The sequence below is a fragment of the Mytilus trossulus genome, chromosome 9 (genome assembly GCF_036588685.1).
Source record: "Mytilus trossulus isolate FHL-02 chromosome 9, PNRI_Mtr1.1.1.hap1, whole genome shotgun sequence".
Classification (NCBI taxonomy): Eukaryota; Metazoa; Mollusca; class Bivalvia; order Mytilida; family Mytilidae; genus Mytilus; species Mytilus trossulus.
Window position 1 is genome coordinate 81,802,497 of NC_086381.1, and position 17,844 is coordinate 81,820,340.

The 17,844-nt window shown below is 30.7% G+C and overlaps 1 protein-coding gene across 1 annotated transcript; it reads left to right on the forward strand.

Annotated features, from left to right (window-relative positions):
* The first annotated feature begins 7,444 nt into the window (after window positions 1–7,444).
* Window positions 7,445–12,539, forward strand: LOC134683457 (zinc finger protein 62 homolog). The gene has a single exon (XM_063542755.1). It carries the CDS (start codon window positions 7,453–7,455, stop codon window positions 12,337–12,339), a length of 4,887 nt encoding a protein of 1,628 aa, XP_063398825.1. The 5' UTR covers window positions 7,445–7,452; the 3' UTR covers window positions 12,340–12,539.
* The last annotated feature ends 5,305 nt before the right edge of the window (window positions 12,540–17,844 follow it).

The following is a 17,844-nucleotide window of genomic DNA, read 5'->3' on the forward strand; positions in this document are numbered from 1 at the left end:
TTGTCAGTAGCTGTAGAATACATTTATTTATAGGGAAGTAAAAACTAAAATAAATTTTTAAACAAATCACTTAATGATTTTCTTTCATACCTTTGTTCAAAAGAGATTGTAAACAAATCTTAAATATCAGCTGAATGTGAACAAATGAGATTTGGGTACAATATAAAAAAAAGAAGATGTGGTATGATTGCCAATGAGACAACTCTCCACAAGAGACCCAATGACTCAGAAATTAACAACTATAGGTCAACATGCAGTCTTCAACAATGAGCAAAGCCCATACCGCATAGTTTTAAGTCTGCATACAAGCCTATAGGGAATTTATGTACTTTGTTATGCCACAGCTGTAGTAAAGGTGGCATTAAGTTTTACTAAATAGGGAAGTACACATAGGGATCAGACAGGTTAATTTCAGGCTAACATTTTGTAGCTACTGTAACCATGATAAAATAAGACAACAGTTTCGGTGTTCTTACAAATCAAATTGATACAGCAAAAACATTGATATTAAATGGTAGTGAGTAATTTCATCATCAAAATGTCCACACAAAATTGTGTAAAACATACTTGAAGAGAAGTCAAATTAATATTGAGACCAAGACATATTATTTGTCTTACAAAATGGTTTGCGGCATTCTTCCGAACACTGGTTAGCTCATCTACAAACCAAGTTCATCTTTGTGCCGCTTTGACATAGCTTTGAATGTTTTTGTTTTATCCGCCAGCACTGCTCAAACGTGTTTGGGATTTGAATTCTGCATTACTTTTTTTTCATTTTTGTTTGTTTGCTTGAAACTTTTATTTACAAAATATTATTCTCCTGCCTGTGAATCTACGTTGTATTTGATGTAAGTTGTACATGTTGTATATGAAAACGTCTCAATTTAAACGTCATGCAAAACCATCGCACTTCATCATGTTCATGGCATGGACCAACACTTAAGTGTGCCCATCGCACCTCCGAGTCCTACATATATACCTTTAAAAGACATGTATATTCATACACAATAAATATTAATGAATCCTCAGTAGACAATAGAGACAAAAATAACTATAAAAAGACATACAATGGGCAACATAGCAGTTGATTGGTCAATGTGGAGTTTTCGTGATTGTGGCCATTTCTAAGATGCTAGAGGTCTATATATAACGAAACATTTTGTACTTGGTATATGGACTGTTAAGTTGAACCTATGAATAAAGGTAAGGGGATGTGGTATGATTGCCAATTAGATATCTTTATATCAGTAGGAGCCAAAGGATAAGTATGTAAACTTATTTATACTGCAATCAACTATTTTACTATACAGATAAAGCTATACGTATAAACGTAAGCTTTATACGTCAATGACCCCAACTAACCTATAAGCCCCGCCTCCTTATTGTATTTCATCAACAACGTCACGTCACGACCATGGCAACGTTAAGTAACAATGGTCAAACTTTTATGTCATCAAATTGGTTATTTATATACCATGGTTATCAAATGTTATCAATTAAGTTCATTTTCCCTTTCTAATTCCTTAATATGTCAATGTTTAACTGCCTAGACTACGCTCATAGGGAAATACCCCAAAATGGTACCCCAAGAGGGAAATTCCAAACACTTTTTTTTAACAATTTTTGTTACATAGTTTTTCATTTTTAAATATTTTTTTTCGATTTCAGTATAAAGACAATATACATATAGTGTCTTGAAATATGAAATTTATTTGTATTCGGCACGAAATAGGAAAATGCTCGGTAGAACCTCGCATTTTCCCGTTTCTAAGCCTCATACAAATAAATTTAATATTTCAAGACACTATACGTATATTGTCTAATTATGTCACCAGGAAATCTAAGTTATTGTAAGCCATTTAAAATGGCCTATGCATAACAAAAATATAACAATTCTAAAGAGAAAACCAACAACCTGATTTATGCCTTGACCAATGAACAGAAAACTAAGTATTATAGTGTATGTAATGGTTGTAAGATGTACATGTACTACTGACAGGATTCATGTGACCTTGTCCTCATTTTCATGGTTCATTGTCTATTATTTAAGTTTTGGTGATAAGGTCTGTTTCTCACATTCTATACCAATTTTGAACTCTTTAGATGAATGGAATAACTGTTCGGTGTACATGTCCAACATATAAAAAAAGAAGATGTAGCTATAGAAAACATTTATTTAGGGAAGTAAAAATAAAATAATTTTTTGGAAAGATTAGAACTTGTTCTAAATCTTTACTTAGGCACCACCCTCCCTAACAACAGGACAGGTTAGCTACTGTTACTAAATGTATTCACACTAAAATATAGTTCCCTATAGTTCTCATGTATGTGCACATAATACACAAATAAACTGAAAAAAATGGGTATATTATTGGAGCAGTTCATTCAAGAATGTATGTCATTAATGTGTGTTGATGTGCAGGCTTTTTAAAAAACATTTTGATTAGGTAAGTGGGTATTGATTCAACTATTATGATTGACAACTGTCATTATCACTAAACAATCAGAGACAAGGTGGACTTTTAATTACAATGCCCCACCTCCTAAACTGCCAATCAAATTGACCACATTACCTATCTACATCAGTCTTACATAATTGTACAGACCACTCCAATATGCATCTATTTCTTAATACACAAGTATTTGACCTCATAATTGATTACACAAATGAGTGTATTATTTGTTTGATATTTATAAGGATGATAGATTTTTTTATTGCCAATTACTTTTGATCTACATTACATACATTTGTAAAGTAATTCTGTAAATTATATCTGAAAGATAAATGATTAATGGATTAACAAGATCTTTAAAAAAATGAAATATGAATATAAATATGAATATATAAAAGGGATTCAAGTATGCCCTATAATTTACTTGATTAATTTCCAATAATCATCTGTAATTAATCAACAATTTAGATTAGTTCACTTTTTTTATCAGGAATTGGCTTAAAACAGTTTTAAAATTTATAAACTTTTAATTATATAAAAACCATTGTTTATTAGTTTATTTCCCATCAATCATTATGTCTATTTTAGTCATTTGAATTTTTATTAGAAGTAAATATATATATTTTTGCCATCAAGAAAGAATCCACATTTCAATAACATTAGTTTTTTAATTAGTTTATGTTGAAAAATAAAATTGAAAATGCCCTGTGTTGAAAAATACATTAAAATTTGATCAAAAGGCACTCTAAAACTTTTAATTTTCAATGCCATATAATCTCTGTTTCAACTTACAAAAAACCCCAAAACAACATTTTTAGATTATTTTTGTTGGCACTTTAAAGCTTTTAGCTGTTGGTCTAAATGTATGTCTTGCAAAGATATTTGGTAACATTTACTAGAAGAATTTTTGCATTTTTTTGTTTTTTTGAAACATGTTCAGAACCGGCAACATAATTTCGATTAGATATAAACTGCAGTTTAAATAAAATTGTGCAAATTTAGAGACCCATATTATTAAATTTGAGCACCTTTATCCTCATACTGGAAAAGCAAGTTTCCTTCTAAAGACCTGCTGTAAATGCAATTTTCAGCAATAGTGCTTTATAAATGTTCATTTTTCCCCACCATACCTTAATATGAAATAATTCAAACTACTGTTCTTATCTTTCCATGAGTGATATCCATCACTTTGATTAAACAAAATCACTTAATGATTTTCTTTCATACCTTTGTTAATTAGAGATTGTAAACACATCTTAAATCTCAGCTGGATGTGAACAAATGAGATTTGGGTACAATATAAAAAAAAGAAGATGTGGTATGATTGTTAATGACACAAACATTAACAACTATAGGTGACCGTACGGCCTTCAACAATGAGCAAATCCCATACCGCCTAGTCAGCTTTAAAAGGCCCCGATAAGACAATGTAAAACAATTCAAACGAGAAAACTCATGGCCTTATTTATGTAAATAAATGAACGAAAAAAACAAATATGTAACACATAAACAAACGACAACCACTGAATTACAGGCAGTCCATTTAACAAGTTTCAAATGGCCTTGACCTCATTTTCATGTTTCGTTGATTGGTCAACATTTAGTTTTTATTATTAGGCCAAATTATTAGATTCTATAAGCAATAGGTCAACTATATTTGGTGGATGGATTACTGTAACATGACCTTGACCTTCACTAATTCATAAATCAATGATCAACGTTAAGTTTTATAATTCCATCCATATCTCATATATTATTTCTACACTGGACAGCAGAGAGGGCATATTCTGTCTGTTTGTCTGTTCATATGCATTTAAGTCCCAAAATAGGTTACCATTCTCTAAAGTTCTCTAGTTTGCCTCAATCAATAGCAATGAAACTTAAACACATTGCTCATTTCCACAAAACACAGATCGTATTTGAGTTTGGTTGAAACTTTGAAACTTTTTATTTCGCTAAAGGCCTCTGCTCACATAAGGTATGATAGTACAAACAACACAATGTAACAAATATAAAGTCATCACTTATGCTATATGAAAGCTATATGGCCCTTTAAACATGTATGTGGAAAAATATCTGAAGTTTTCGGTTCTGTTCTCTTTATTCAGATTTCCTCAACCAAATGTTATAAATAAAATAGAATGGTTATTACCAGTAAAGTCAGTTCAAGTTAGAATTTGATATCAATTTTAAAGTTCTCTAGTTATTTACCTTTATAGTGTTAAATGCACTTTGGGAGCATCATCTGTTTCATTGACACATTTATTTTGTAAATGATCTGTTTATTTTTTAAGAAAATCAGAAGTTTTAGTCAAAATGATATTTTTTTATACACAATCTTATTAATTTCAAAGAAAATATTGAATATTTGATAAAAATATATAAAAAGTAAAATAGAAATGCAATTTTACTTGCTTGTCCAAATTTTTAAACACAAATATTTTGAAGGACAATAAATTACATGATAATAAGCCAGTAGGTGTTCTAATTAATATCTTTGATTTTGTTTAGAATAATTATACTCTTAAATGATCAATGTAGATTTTTAAACATCAGTCTTAAGACTCCATTCTTTAATTTAAGTTACATAATTGCTAATCTTTTAAGATATCGCTAAATCTAAACAGTTTGACTCTAATTATAACAACTTAGTAACATTGTCATTGTACTGTAAAGAGCTTAAAATTTGATAAGCATTACTAAATGCTAATTAGATAATTAGAGTAAGTACTCAAAATGTATCATAAAAATGCAAAGGGTGTCATTCTGATGATTAATCTAGATATAAAGTGATGTGGCTTTTAGTGGTATGAAAAATCTGTTCTTAGGGTAAAACTGTTTAATATTGATATAATTAATGCTGACATTTTTTTAAAGGTAAAAATTAGTTTTGATGGCTTGAAAATAAAGAAATATTCAAACTATTGCAATTATAACCTTTTGCATGTTTCACAATAATTTCTGAATTTACAGTATTTTGAATATTTTACAAATCCTTTAATCTTGTTAAAAGGTTTTTAATACTATATTTATTATCCCACAAATTTTTACTAATCATGCTAATTGAGCATTGTTGAAAGTGGTTCCTTAATTAAAATAAAGATTATCAGATTAATTCAATATGTTTTTTCAAGAATATTGGTTAGATTTTTAATTTAAAGCCAATTGTTTAATTTTTCACATACGGGTAAATGAGTCCATTCCGTCAGGATGATTATTCTAGTGAGAGAGTATTTTTGTTTTCTAAAAAAATCACAAAGAAAATGTAAGTTTTAATTTTTGCCTTGTGTCTAAACATTTTGTTGACTTGAAGATCAATCTGTTCATTTCCAAAGGATGAAGGCTAGCAAATTCATATTTTGTTTATAAGGTTCAACCAGAGACAGAGGTGGAAAATAACAAAGAAACAATTTGAAATAAAACTGACACCACCAATGACCATGACAAGAAATGAAAAAGGAAGAAAATCAAATCTAATCTTCTAACATGTCTGAAACATTAGTGTAAACTCAGAAATTAATGGGAGGTTTTTATTATTGTGAAAAATGCGACAGAGTTGTAAATGCAATAATTAAAACTCGCATTTTGAAATATTTTATATGAATTAAACAGGGTTTTTATCAAAATGGTAAAAATTAAAATTGCATTGAAGTCAAAATTGACAAAATCACAATAATAATTTTATGCATGCAATAATTTCTGAATTAACAGTACATTATATACCAAAACTAGATACTGTGCAAATGTGTTGGGGAGAGGGGCTGAGCCTGATATTAGGTGCTCTGGCATTGGTAGCAGATCCTGCTAAACTAGTTGCATTGGTCAGGGATAAGAATAATCAGTCTTAGTTGTGTTGTATGTATCCTATGGTATTGATTAAATCTTTGAATATTGTTTATATTGGTATAAATATTAATTCTGTAATCATTAATTTAAACCATATTAACTATTACACAAATGAACTTTCACGGTACTGCATTCTTTCAATTACCTATTATTTTGGCATTGCACAAGGTCAGGTTTTTCTCTGAATGTTAATGATATCTTTACACTGAATCAGTTGGATGTGTACTGATTGATAATTTTGTGTATGAGACAAGAATTTTTATTACTAGTAGTTATAACAAGAATAACAATGTATGGCCTTTGAACTACCTTCCAGTAACTGTGATCTGTAGGGTGTGTTTATGTCTGTATGCTTGGTATTATTCTGTCAAGTTATGCACTTTATTAAATAATCTTATAGGTATATTTTATAATTGCTGTTACACAACTGTCCATGATATGATGGGATGGAAGGATGCTTGCTTACAAGTTTTTACTCATTGTTGAAGGCAGTACAGTGTACTGAATTTTCTTACTTTTACTTCATTTGTTCTCTGATTGTGACTTGTTTCATTGTCAATATGTGTGACTCATACCACATCTTATTTTTATGTTATGCCTATTACATTCTGTTTATGTTTGTTGAAAATCAGGAGCCTGTGATTCAATGGTTGTTTTTTGTTGAGGTAACAATATCATATTTGTTGATTGTTTATATGTACATAAACCAGGCCGATATTTTCTTGTTTAAATTGATAGACATTGTAATTCTAGTTTCTTTAATAGATTGCGATGCAGTTTGGTTGTTGTTCGTTGTTGAAGGTTGTACGGTGTCATTAACTTAATAACAGTCAACTTACATGTCAAATCTCTGGGGGATCTAGAAATTTTCATAAGTAGGGGGCCCTCTGACTGCCTAAGAGGGGGCCTGCTCCAGTCACGCTTCAGTGATTCCCTATATAAGCAACTAAAGTTTTTCCCAAAGCCCACCTCCCCCTAAATCCGCCTCTGCAAATGGTCTCTGATGGAGAATTGTCTCATTGGTAATCATACCACATCAAATTTTCAGACAACTCATATATATCTACTTAAAATTAATAAAATACTGGGTAGTTTCATTGTAAAAACTAATGCTATTATACGTTTTTTTTTTTTTTTAGGTGATGATACAGACATGACAGAATATCAATCTGAAGAGGACTTAAACAGCGAAACAAGCTCAGTTACTGATAACATGACTCAGACATTTCCTGTGGAACATACGGATGTAAACGAAAACACTAAAAGATTTATTTACAAAAAAAGTAAAAGAATGGAGGAAAGAAAAAAGGATGAAGAGTCAGAAACCATGCCGATTGATCCATCACAGATCAAGACGGAACACTCAGACATCTTCGACATTGACTCCTTAGTCCATACCATTAATAGAAACTCTGAGATTTGTCCAAGGAAGTTCAATAAATCGTACAGAGATATTGAGACAGAATTGGTTATGACAGAAATAACTGGATCACAAACTGGTTCCCCAGTTCAAAAAGAAACAGTAGTGAGCATTAAAAAGGAGCCCAATAGTTCACCTATCAAAGGTTTGATGCAAATGGCAATGCAAAAAGGGTTAGAAAATAGGGACCAGTGGGGCAACTTCCGTGAGTTTGATATTGACAGTGTTGTTAATGTTGTCAATAGAAGAGATGAGGGGAGACAACTGGCAGATTGTCATGTGAAACTAGAAGACCAGGGGAGACAATTGTCTGATTGTCATGTAAATATTGTCAAAATAGAGGACCAGGGGAGACAACTTGAAGATGGCATTGTAAATTTTGTAAAAAGAGAAAACCATGGGGTAGAACCAGTAGATAGTAATATCAGTATTGTGAAAAAAGAAAAGCAGGGGAGGCAACTAGAAGATGAGGCATATTTAGGGATGGATGATATTGAAGCTCTTGTTCATTATACGAATAGAAAACTGCCTTTAGTCAGTTCTGCAAAGAACAGTGCTTCTAAACAGCCTGCATCGTCAGCTAAACTTCAAACAATTGTCGGCCTGCGACTGACAGAAGACAACAAGGGAAGTAAATCTCCAAATAAGAAGGGAGATAACTCTTTAGCATTATCACCTCAAATAAAAAAGAACTATAAGATAAAAGACTGTTCTGTGGTTATGGACACTGATATTGACATTCAGTCTAAACTGCTGAATTTACAGAAAAATTCAGAGTCTGAAAAGGAAGACATGAGCAGGAGTGAACATGATTTGAAGAGAAGTGGTGGTGTTTCTGATTCAGTTTTAGAAAATGTTGCAAAGAAACCAAAAATTGGTCCTAAATGTATGAAAAGACAAGAAAAGGATGTCGTAAAAGATCAGAAAAAGTCTAAATTTGTTTTTGACCACAAAGCCAAAGTTATGAAGCTGAATTTATCAAGGTTGGATACAAATCTTGAAGCAAATAAGACTGATAAAAAGATTGACAAAGAAGTGACAAAAAAGTTGGAAATTGAAAGTGAAAGGAGAAAGGAGATATCTCCTTCTCTTAAAGATAAGGAACAATCTGAAAGTGAAAGTAAACAGACAAAAACTTCAGTAGAGAATAAAGAAAAAGAAAGATTGGATAATGAGAGACGGCATATAAAATCTTCTACAGATGGAAATAGGAAACAGGACAGAAAAGGTGAAGGTAACAGTCAGGAATATTTAGACAAACATAAACATTCAGAAAAACCTAAACATCCACATTCAGAAAATCATAAGCATGGAGGTTCAGAAAAACATAAACATCCGCATTCAGAAAATCAGAAGCATGAAGGTTCAGAAAAACATAAACATCCGCATTCAGAAAATCAGAAGCATGAAGGTTCAGAAAAACCTAAACATGAACACTCAGATAAGCATAAACATGGAAATTCAGAAAAGCATAAAGAAGTCAAAGGAGAAAATTCTGAAAAGAACAAGAATTTGCCTGATAAAAGTGGGTTGAAAAATAGAGAGGATGACAAATATATGAAATCATCAAAAAGTCTAAAGAGGAAAGCAGATGAAGATGAAAGCATTGCAATTAAAAAGTCAAAACATGATTACAAAACTGAAAACTATGAGGAAAAGAAAAATTCCACGAAAAAACATGAGACTAAAAATATATCTGTTGAGTTAAAGAAGAAAGAAAATAAAATGGAAGAAAAACTAAATGAACCATCGAAGAAATTGGATGAAAGCTCAAGTAATACTTCTAAAACTATAGAATTGACATTGAAATGTAAACTTTGTAAAGAAATCCATAGTTCTAAATCAGCATTAGAAAAGCACATGATTAATGTTCATAAAACCAAACTGGGTCGTAAAAGATTTGGATGTAAAATTTGTACTCAATCTTTTGATACAACGTCTATTTTGATCAAACATATCCAATTGCACAAAGAGGAAAGTAGAAAAAGAGGTGAAGAAAAAGGAACCACAGAAACTGTTGAAACAAAAACAAGAGAACAAAAAGGAAAGATGGAAATTAAAATAAGAGAACAAAAAGAAGGAACAGAAACAAAAATAAGGGAACAAACAGGAAAAACAGAAACAAAAATAAGAGAGCAAGAAGGAAAGAAAGTCATGATGAAAACAAAAACAAGAGAACAAAAAGATAAAACAGTAACAAAAGACACAAAAACAAGAGAACAAAAAGGAAAGACTGAAACATTGGACACAAAAACAAGAGAACAAAAAGGAAAGATAGAAACAGTAGAAACAAAAATAAGGAGAGAAAAATTGGCAATAAGTCATGTCAGTGACAAAATGGAAGGAAAAACCAAAATCTTGGATGACATCAAAAAAGGAGAGAAGTCTCATCAGGAACACAAATGTGTCGTCTGCAAGGAGGTTTTCAACTCTTCACGTTTACTGGCACAGCATATGAAAAAACACAGCAATCTTCAGTGCAGTATATGTGATAAGTACTATAAATCAAAGAGAGAGCTAGAGAATCACGAAAGATCTCATACCAAGGGAAATAATTCAAAGAAAAAGTCAGAGAATCAAGAAAAATCTAATTCAAAGGGAAATAACTCAAAGAAAGAGTTAGAGAATCAAGAAAAATCTAATTCAAAGGGAAATAACTCAAAGAAAGAGTTAGAGAATCAAGAACAATCTAATTCAAAGGGAAATAACTCAAAGAAAGAGTTAGAGAATCAAGAACAATCTAATTCAAAGGGAAATAACTCGAATAACAAGTTAGAGAATCAAGAGAAATCTCATTCAAAGGGAAATAACTCAGTTAATGCAAAATCTTCAGTGAAGAATATAGATGAGGATGAAAATGAACCAGAAACAAATGACCTTGACCCATCAACCACAGACAAAATTACAGATAAGTTCCCTTGCATTAAATGTTCAAAAGTTTTTGAATCTAAAGAAGATTATGAAAATCACATGAAGACACATATGAGCCTCATCACACCAGAATTAGCAGGAAAAAGTATCTTCCCTTGTACAAAGTGTAGCGGCTTGTTTACCAAGAAAGAAGATTTACTCAACCATATTAAAGTTCATGATGAGAAGGTGTCAAAGTGTGACATATGCCATAAGGTATTTCCAAATGATGGTGAACTTGTTGAACATAAGAAATTCCATAATATTCCTGAGACTTTGAAATGTACTGTTTGTTACCTCAGTTTTCAATCATCATCTGAATTGGACGAGCATGTTCAGAAACACAAAGGCCAAGAAAAACACAAATGCGACATCTGTTTTAAAAGCTACACAAAATTCAGCGAGCTTGAAGAACATCGGGAAAGATTACATAACATCTACAGTAAAAAGTGTATCAAGTGTCATGTGGTATTTTTCTCATCTTCAGAATACGAAAACCATTTGGAAACCGAATGTGTCTCGAAACAAAATACATGTGACGTGTGCATGCAAATATTCAAAACGGAATCAGAACTACAAAAACATTTACAAGTTCACGAAGAGAGAAAAGACATTGTTTGTTCTATCTGCTCCAAGAAATTTGATAGTTTGAAAGAATTAATGAATCATAAAGAAGTACACATGTACCAGAAATGTAAAATTTGTTTTAAAAAGTTTGTATCGGAAGACATTTTGAATGAACACATGAAAGTACATTACGGTAAAAATTGTCAACAATGCAATATTTGTGGGAAGTGTTTTCCATCAGAGAGGCTTTTCAACGAACACAAAGATGCGGAGCATCCTAACGCAAAGGTAAAATGCGACATATGTCAGAATACCTTCAAAACATTCCCTGAATTGGTTAATCACATGAAAAAACATGAGCCGGAAAAGTTTGATTGTAAAGATTGCGATAAATCATTCAGCTCTAATAAACAATTGTCAAATCATTGGAAAATGGAGCATAACAAAGGGATGAGTTTCATGTGCGGACATTGTAAAATTCCATTTAAAACTGAAAAAGAATTGACCACCCATGTCAAAGATTGTCATGATAATGTAGAATATAAGTGTGGATTATGCGAGAAGACATTTTTATCGGAAAAGAAATTGACTGATCATATGAACACGCATACAGCTCAATTTCAATGCGGAATTTGCCAAAAGCAATTTGGAGAAGAAGATCAACTTCTTGAACACATTAATGAACATACTATTATATCTGATGTTACTCTAGATGTTCCTGATGTGCCAGCTGTTCCTACTCATGTTCCTGCTGTTCAACCAGATGTTCCTGTGGTTCAAACTGTTCTTCCTGATGTAATTCCAAAAGTAGTTAACTTACCCTGTGACAATTGCGGTGATAAATTTACTACTCAAAGTGCTCTTGACAACCATGTGAAAAATTGTAAGATTGTTGAGGAATTTCAATGTGGATATTGTAAATGTTTCTTCAGTTCAAACGACACTTTAGTTCAACATATCATAACGCACATGGCAGCTCCTGCGTACAGTTGCGATATCTGTGGAGAAGTGTTCAAGTTGAAGGCGGATTACGATAAACATCAACACAGCGGTGATAAACAGAGAGTTTTCAAATGTGGAATATGTCCATTTGTGGGAAAGACTAGGAACAGTTTGATGAAACATCTAGAAACACATTTGTAAAGAAAAAATGTTAAAAAGTCCTCAATTTTTTTTAATTGCTTTAATCATTACCAAAGCCGACTTATATTTGTAATCAATTAACTTTCAATTGATGAATTTTGCTTTAATGTTTATTCTTTATTTTTGTTGGATTCCATTTTTTGTGGATTGTTGAAATTTGAATTTTGCTGTATATCTGTTTTTCGTAGATATGCCAAAGTCTTTTAGGCCTTGAAAAATATTTATTGTTAAATAATTGTAAAACATTAAATGAGTTAACCAAATTTAGAATTAGTGCCCATGAACTTGAAATAGAAAAGGGAAGACATAAGGGAATACCCCCAGATAAAAGATTTTGTAAATTATGTAATAATGACATTGTTGAGGATGAAATTCATTTTCTTCTTCAATGTCCATCACTTAAAACTGAAAGGTCCAGTTTTATTTCAGATTTATCCTCTAAATTTACTAATTTTAAAACTTTAAATGACCAATCTAAATTTGTATGGTTGATGTCAAATGAAGATCCATTTGTTAATAACATAATGATTAAATTAATTGATAGTTTAATAAAATCTAGAAGAGTTAAATTAAGCATAAACACATGAGTAGTCCAGCTCTTCTTCTAATTATAAAACGGTACTGATTGTGTTCACTCACTCATTATCTTTGAGAATACATACTGTATTTGTTGTCTCCCTTCTCTTATATAATATTGTTTTAATTTTATTGTCATGTATTGTAATTTCAATGAAAAAAATCAACACAATTATTTGTAGACTTTAATTTAAACTGTAATTGTACTGCTCCTCGGGGCGTCTTGATTGACAAATAAAAATTGTTGTTGTTGTTGTTGTTGTTGTTTAAGAAGCCTTTAAAAAAAGTGCATTTTTTTAATATTTAAATCTTAAATTTAAAATTCAATGAGAGAAATCCTTGTCAGAAATATGAGGAGGAAGGTCAAGTGCCTTATTTTCTTGAAATATAAAAAATAAAACAAAATTTTTCTTTCAAACTCAGTTTAATTATCTGCCCTAGTTTTTTAAATTGATTTTTTTTTCTGTAAATTTAAATAGTTACTCTTCTAGACACTTAAATGTTTTTTGGATTTTTTTTCAATTCAAAACTGTATTGCCATAAAACTGCATGTTTATAGTATGTGACACAACAAAACATAATGAAAATAAAAATAATAACAAGATCTTTATAGTACAATCTAACAATTTTAAGATTTTGTAGTTTCTGTTGTATGTTGAATGAGATTGGGCACAATTTTTTTAAACCATCTAACACCTTGACCGAACTTAATTTGGCTTGTTTAATTTTCATAAAATTTTGGTAAAATATTTACTTTGACCCTTTGACAAAAATATAAAAATCTCAAAAAAACCAAACACATTATTGGGAAAAAAATTGGTTGGATATATAGCAGTTTGCCAAACACTAGTTTTGATCATTGAGAAGCTTCATATTTACTTAACGATTGAACATGATTAAAATGTTCAGTTGATTTTATAGAGTTATCTCCCTGTATTGTTATGAACAACCTTAAAAGCCTATTTGATCAAGCTGTTGTGGATTTCAAATGACAAAGTATATGGTTTTGTTAATATACATGATATGTTGTTTTTGTTTAAATTTTATCATTTACATGATTTGCTTGCTTTAATTACTATTATTTTAATTTGTAGTTTAATATTTGTTAATTTTGTTTGGTATATTAAATTTGTCTAGTTGTAATAATATACTAACTTAAAGTGCCTTATATAATTATCAGAAGTGCTAAAAAATATGTTTGTTATCTAGGTCATCTCTCCTTAAATGGCAAAATTAAAAAAAATATTCTGCATTTGTAAATCAGCAAAATGTTAATAATAAACTTATCACTTTTCTTATTAAGATAATGACAAAATGTTGGATGAAAGTTTTTGATGTAAGCTGTTACATGTAATAAAATTTAGTTTTTGTAGTAAATGGAGTTGTATGGGATATCAACCTTAACCAAATGAATATCTGTTAACCTATTTTAGGATGAAAAAATGTGCTAAATCTGTGAGTATTTGAAAACTAAGTAGTTATGATCAGTTATGAGAACCATACAAAACAGGCCAAATTTCATCTTTAATTTTACATTTGAATGTTCTAAAATTAAAGTCCTATACATATGCATGTATATGAAATTTGCAAATAAAAGTGTCCAACTTAATTGCCTGTATCAATTGAATTTCTTTTAAATTTTTGAATATTTTTTATTTCAGTGTCCATAAAACATGTCACATTTTATCTTGTATAAGATATTTCAATCTTAACAATAGGCCTAATAGAATATCAGTTATAACTATAACCTTTATTGTCATTTTAAACAAATTCTGAGGACAAAATGGTCATTTGTAAATACAGTTGTATGGATTTCAAACTTGCAATATATATTAAATCATTATATATCAAAAGTGTTCTTTTATTATACCCCACATCTGTCTGTCTGTCTGTCCATCTGTCCATCAGTCTGTCAGTCCTAGTCCTGCTTCTTGTCATCCCAACTCCTCTCAAACAACAGAACAGAATTTCATGAAACCTTTTTAGATAATAAGAACATACTATGTAGATGTGCACATCAACAGGAAATTACGATTCAATTTTTTTTCTAGGAGTTACGCCCCTTTGAACTTATTTGCTTCAATATGCTACTGCAATAGTTTGTCATTGCAACTCCTCTGAAACCTCACTACAGAATATAATGAAATTTAGTAGATAATAAGGACATACTATGTAGATGTGCATATCGACAGGAAATTATGCTTCACTTTTTGTCGAGCCTTCGACTTTAGTCGAAAAAGCGAGACTAAGCGATCCTACTTTCCGTCGGCGTCGGCGGTGTCAACAAATATTCACTCTGTGGTTAAAGTTTTTGAAATTTTAATAACTTTCTTGAACTATACTGGATTTCTACCAAACTTTGACAGAAGCTTGTTTATGATCATAAATTAGTATCCAGAAGTAAATTTTGTAAAAATAAAATTCCATTTTTTCCGTATTTTACTATAAATGGACTTATTTTTTTCTGCGGGGAAACAAAAAATTCACTCTGTGGTTAAAGTTTATAGAATTTTAATAACTTTCTCCAACTATCCTGGGTTTGTACCAAACTTGGACAGAAGCTTGTTTATGATCATAAGATAATATCCAGAAGTAAATTTTGTAAAAATAAAATTCAATTTTTTCCATATTTTACTTATAAATGGACTTAGATTTTTCTGCAGGGAAACATTAAATTCACTCTGTGGTTAATTTTTTTAGAATTTTAATAACTTTCTTAAACTATCCTGGGTTTGTACCAAACTTGGACAGAAGCTTGTTTATGATTATAAGATAGTATCCAGAAGTAAATTTTGTAAATAATTAAATCCATTTTTTCCATATTTTACTTTTAAATGGACTTAGTTTTTCTGCGGGGAACCATTACATTCACTCTGTGGTTAAAGTTTTTAAAATTTTTATAACTTTCTTAAACTATCCTGGGTTTGTACCAAACTTGGACAGAAGCTTATTTATGATCATTAGATTGTATCCAGAAGTAAAGTTTGTAAAAAAATTACTCTGTTTTTTCTGTAATTTAGTTATAAATGGACTTAGATTTTCTTACAATCATAAAATAGTAACAAGAGGAATATTTTTATTGATTTTTTTCCTCATTGTTGTTGAGCCTGAGATTTACAGCAAAAATAGGCGAGACACTGGGTTCCGCAGAACCCTTACAAATTTTTTTCTTATTAATTTTTTTTTTCTTACAGTTATTTTTTTTTCTGGAACAATGTGGGGATGTGGGGTATGTGAACGCTTACTAAGGTTCATTAATTGTATATGAAAAAAGGACATGTGGAGTATACACACATGAGACAGCAAACAAGCAACAAAAAATAACATATTTGATATAAAATGAGGAGATGCTTGCCACTGAACAACTATCCACCAAAGTTCAAATGAAGTGGATGTAAGTACGTATAGACAACCATACGGCCTGCAACAATGAGAAAACACCATACTGTATAGTCGTCTATAAAAGGCCAAAATATAAAAAATATGAAACAATTCAATTGAGAGAAGTAACGACTAGAAAAATGACAATTGTTTTCCTTTTATTTGATATGATTGAAATTTTTATTTTGCCATTTGATATGAAAGTTCCTATGGAGTTCAATATTTTTATTTTTCACTATATTAATTCTTTTCCAAGGTACCTTGTCCAGAGTGTGAATAATTTAGTGAATGACATATAGTGTTGACACATGTTCATTGTTTGAGACTGTATATGATACAATTTTACATATATAATAAGAGAGTCGAAATGGTGTTGCTGTCAAACACATATAGGTAACTGTACAACTGTCAACAATGAGCAAAACCCTTACTGCATATATTCCGCCATAAAAAGCTCTGAAATGCTAAAATGCTAAAAAAATCAAGAAAATCGCAAATCTTTATTTTGATCGACAATATATTTAATTATTTTTATGTATTCATATTTCTGGTGGATGTCAGTATACAAATGAGTACTAACTGTGCACCACTACTAGCCAACTTTTTTTCCGTACTCAAATAAAGCAGAATTCATGCAGGATCTTTTCAAAAACCAAAAGAAAAAAAACTATAGAATTTCTTAAATTTATTTTCAGATATATATTTATGTTCTGTCACTCTATAACCCACATTTCAATTAGTGCTTACACCCATATACCCTAGTGAGCTTAAGAGTAACAGCCGTAGAATGTCTGCTTTATATCTTAACCACTGACTCCCTCCTATGGACGACTTCAAACTAGAATCTATGACAAACGTAAAAATGCATTAGATTGACAAGAACCACACAGAGAAAAAAAGTTACACATAACGGATATAAAAGAAGGACGAAAGGTACCAAAGGAACGTTGAAATTCAAAGGAACGAAATAAACTGTGTTACATATTTGTTTTTTGTTCATTTTTATACGACCTCAAAAATTTTTGCCATCCTATATTGGTATCACGTCGTCGGCTTCGTCAGTGTCATCCGAAGATGGATGTTTTCAGGATAATAACTTTAGAATAAGTAAATAGAAATCAAAAAAAATTTAATACAATGTTTATAACCACAGAAGGAAGGTTTAGATTAATTTTTTGGGGGATATGGTCCCATCGGTTTAGGAATTAGGGGCCCAAAATATACATTTATCTAGTTTCAGGACAATAAGCTGTGTATAAATATTTCAATTACTCTGAAATTGTACCACAATGTTCATATCATTAATTAGAAGGTTGGGATTTATTTTAAGGGTTATGGGGCAAACTGTCTAGGAATTAAGGACCAAAAAGGGGCAAAAAACAAGCATGTTTGAAGTTTCAGGACAACAACTAATGTTTAACTGTATGGATCTCTCTGACATTGTATAATACAGGGAAGGTTTAGTGTCAGTTTGGGGTTAATATCTCTAATTATTTAGGAATAAAGGGCCAAAAACATTTTTTCTAGTTTACAGCCAATAACTTGTGT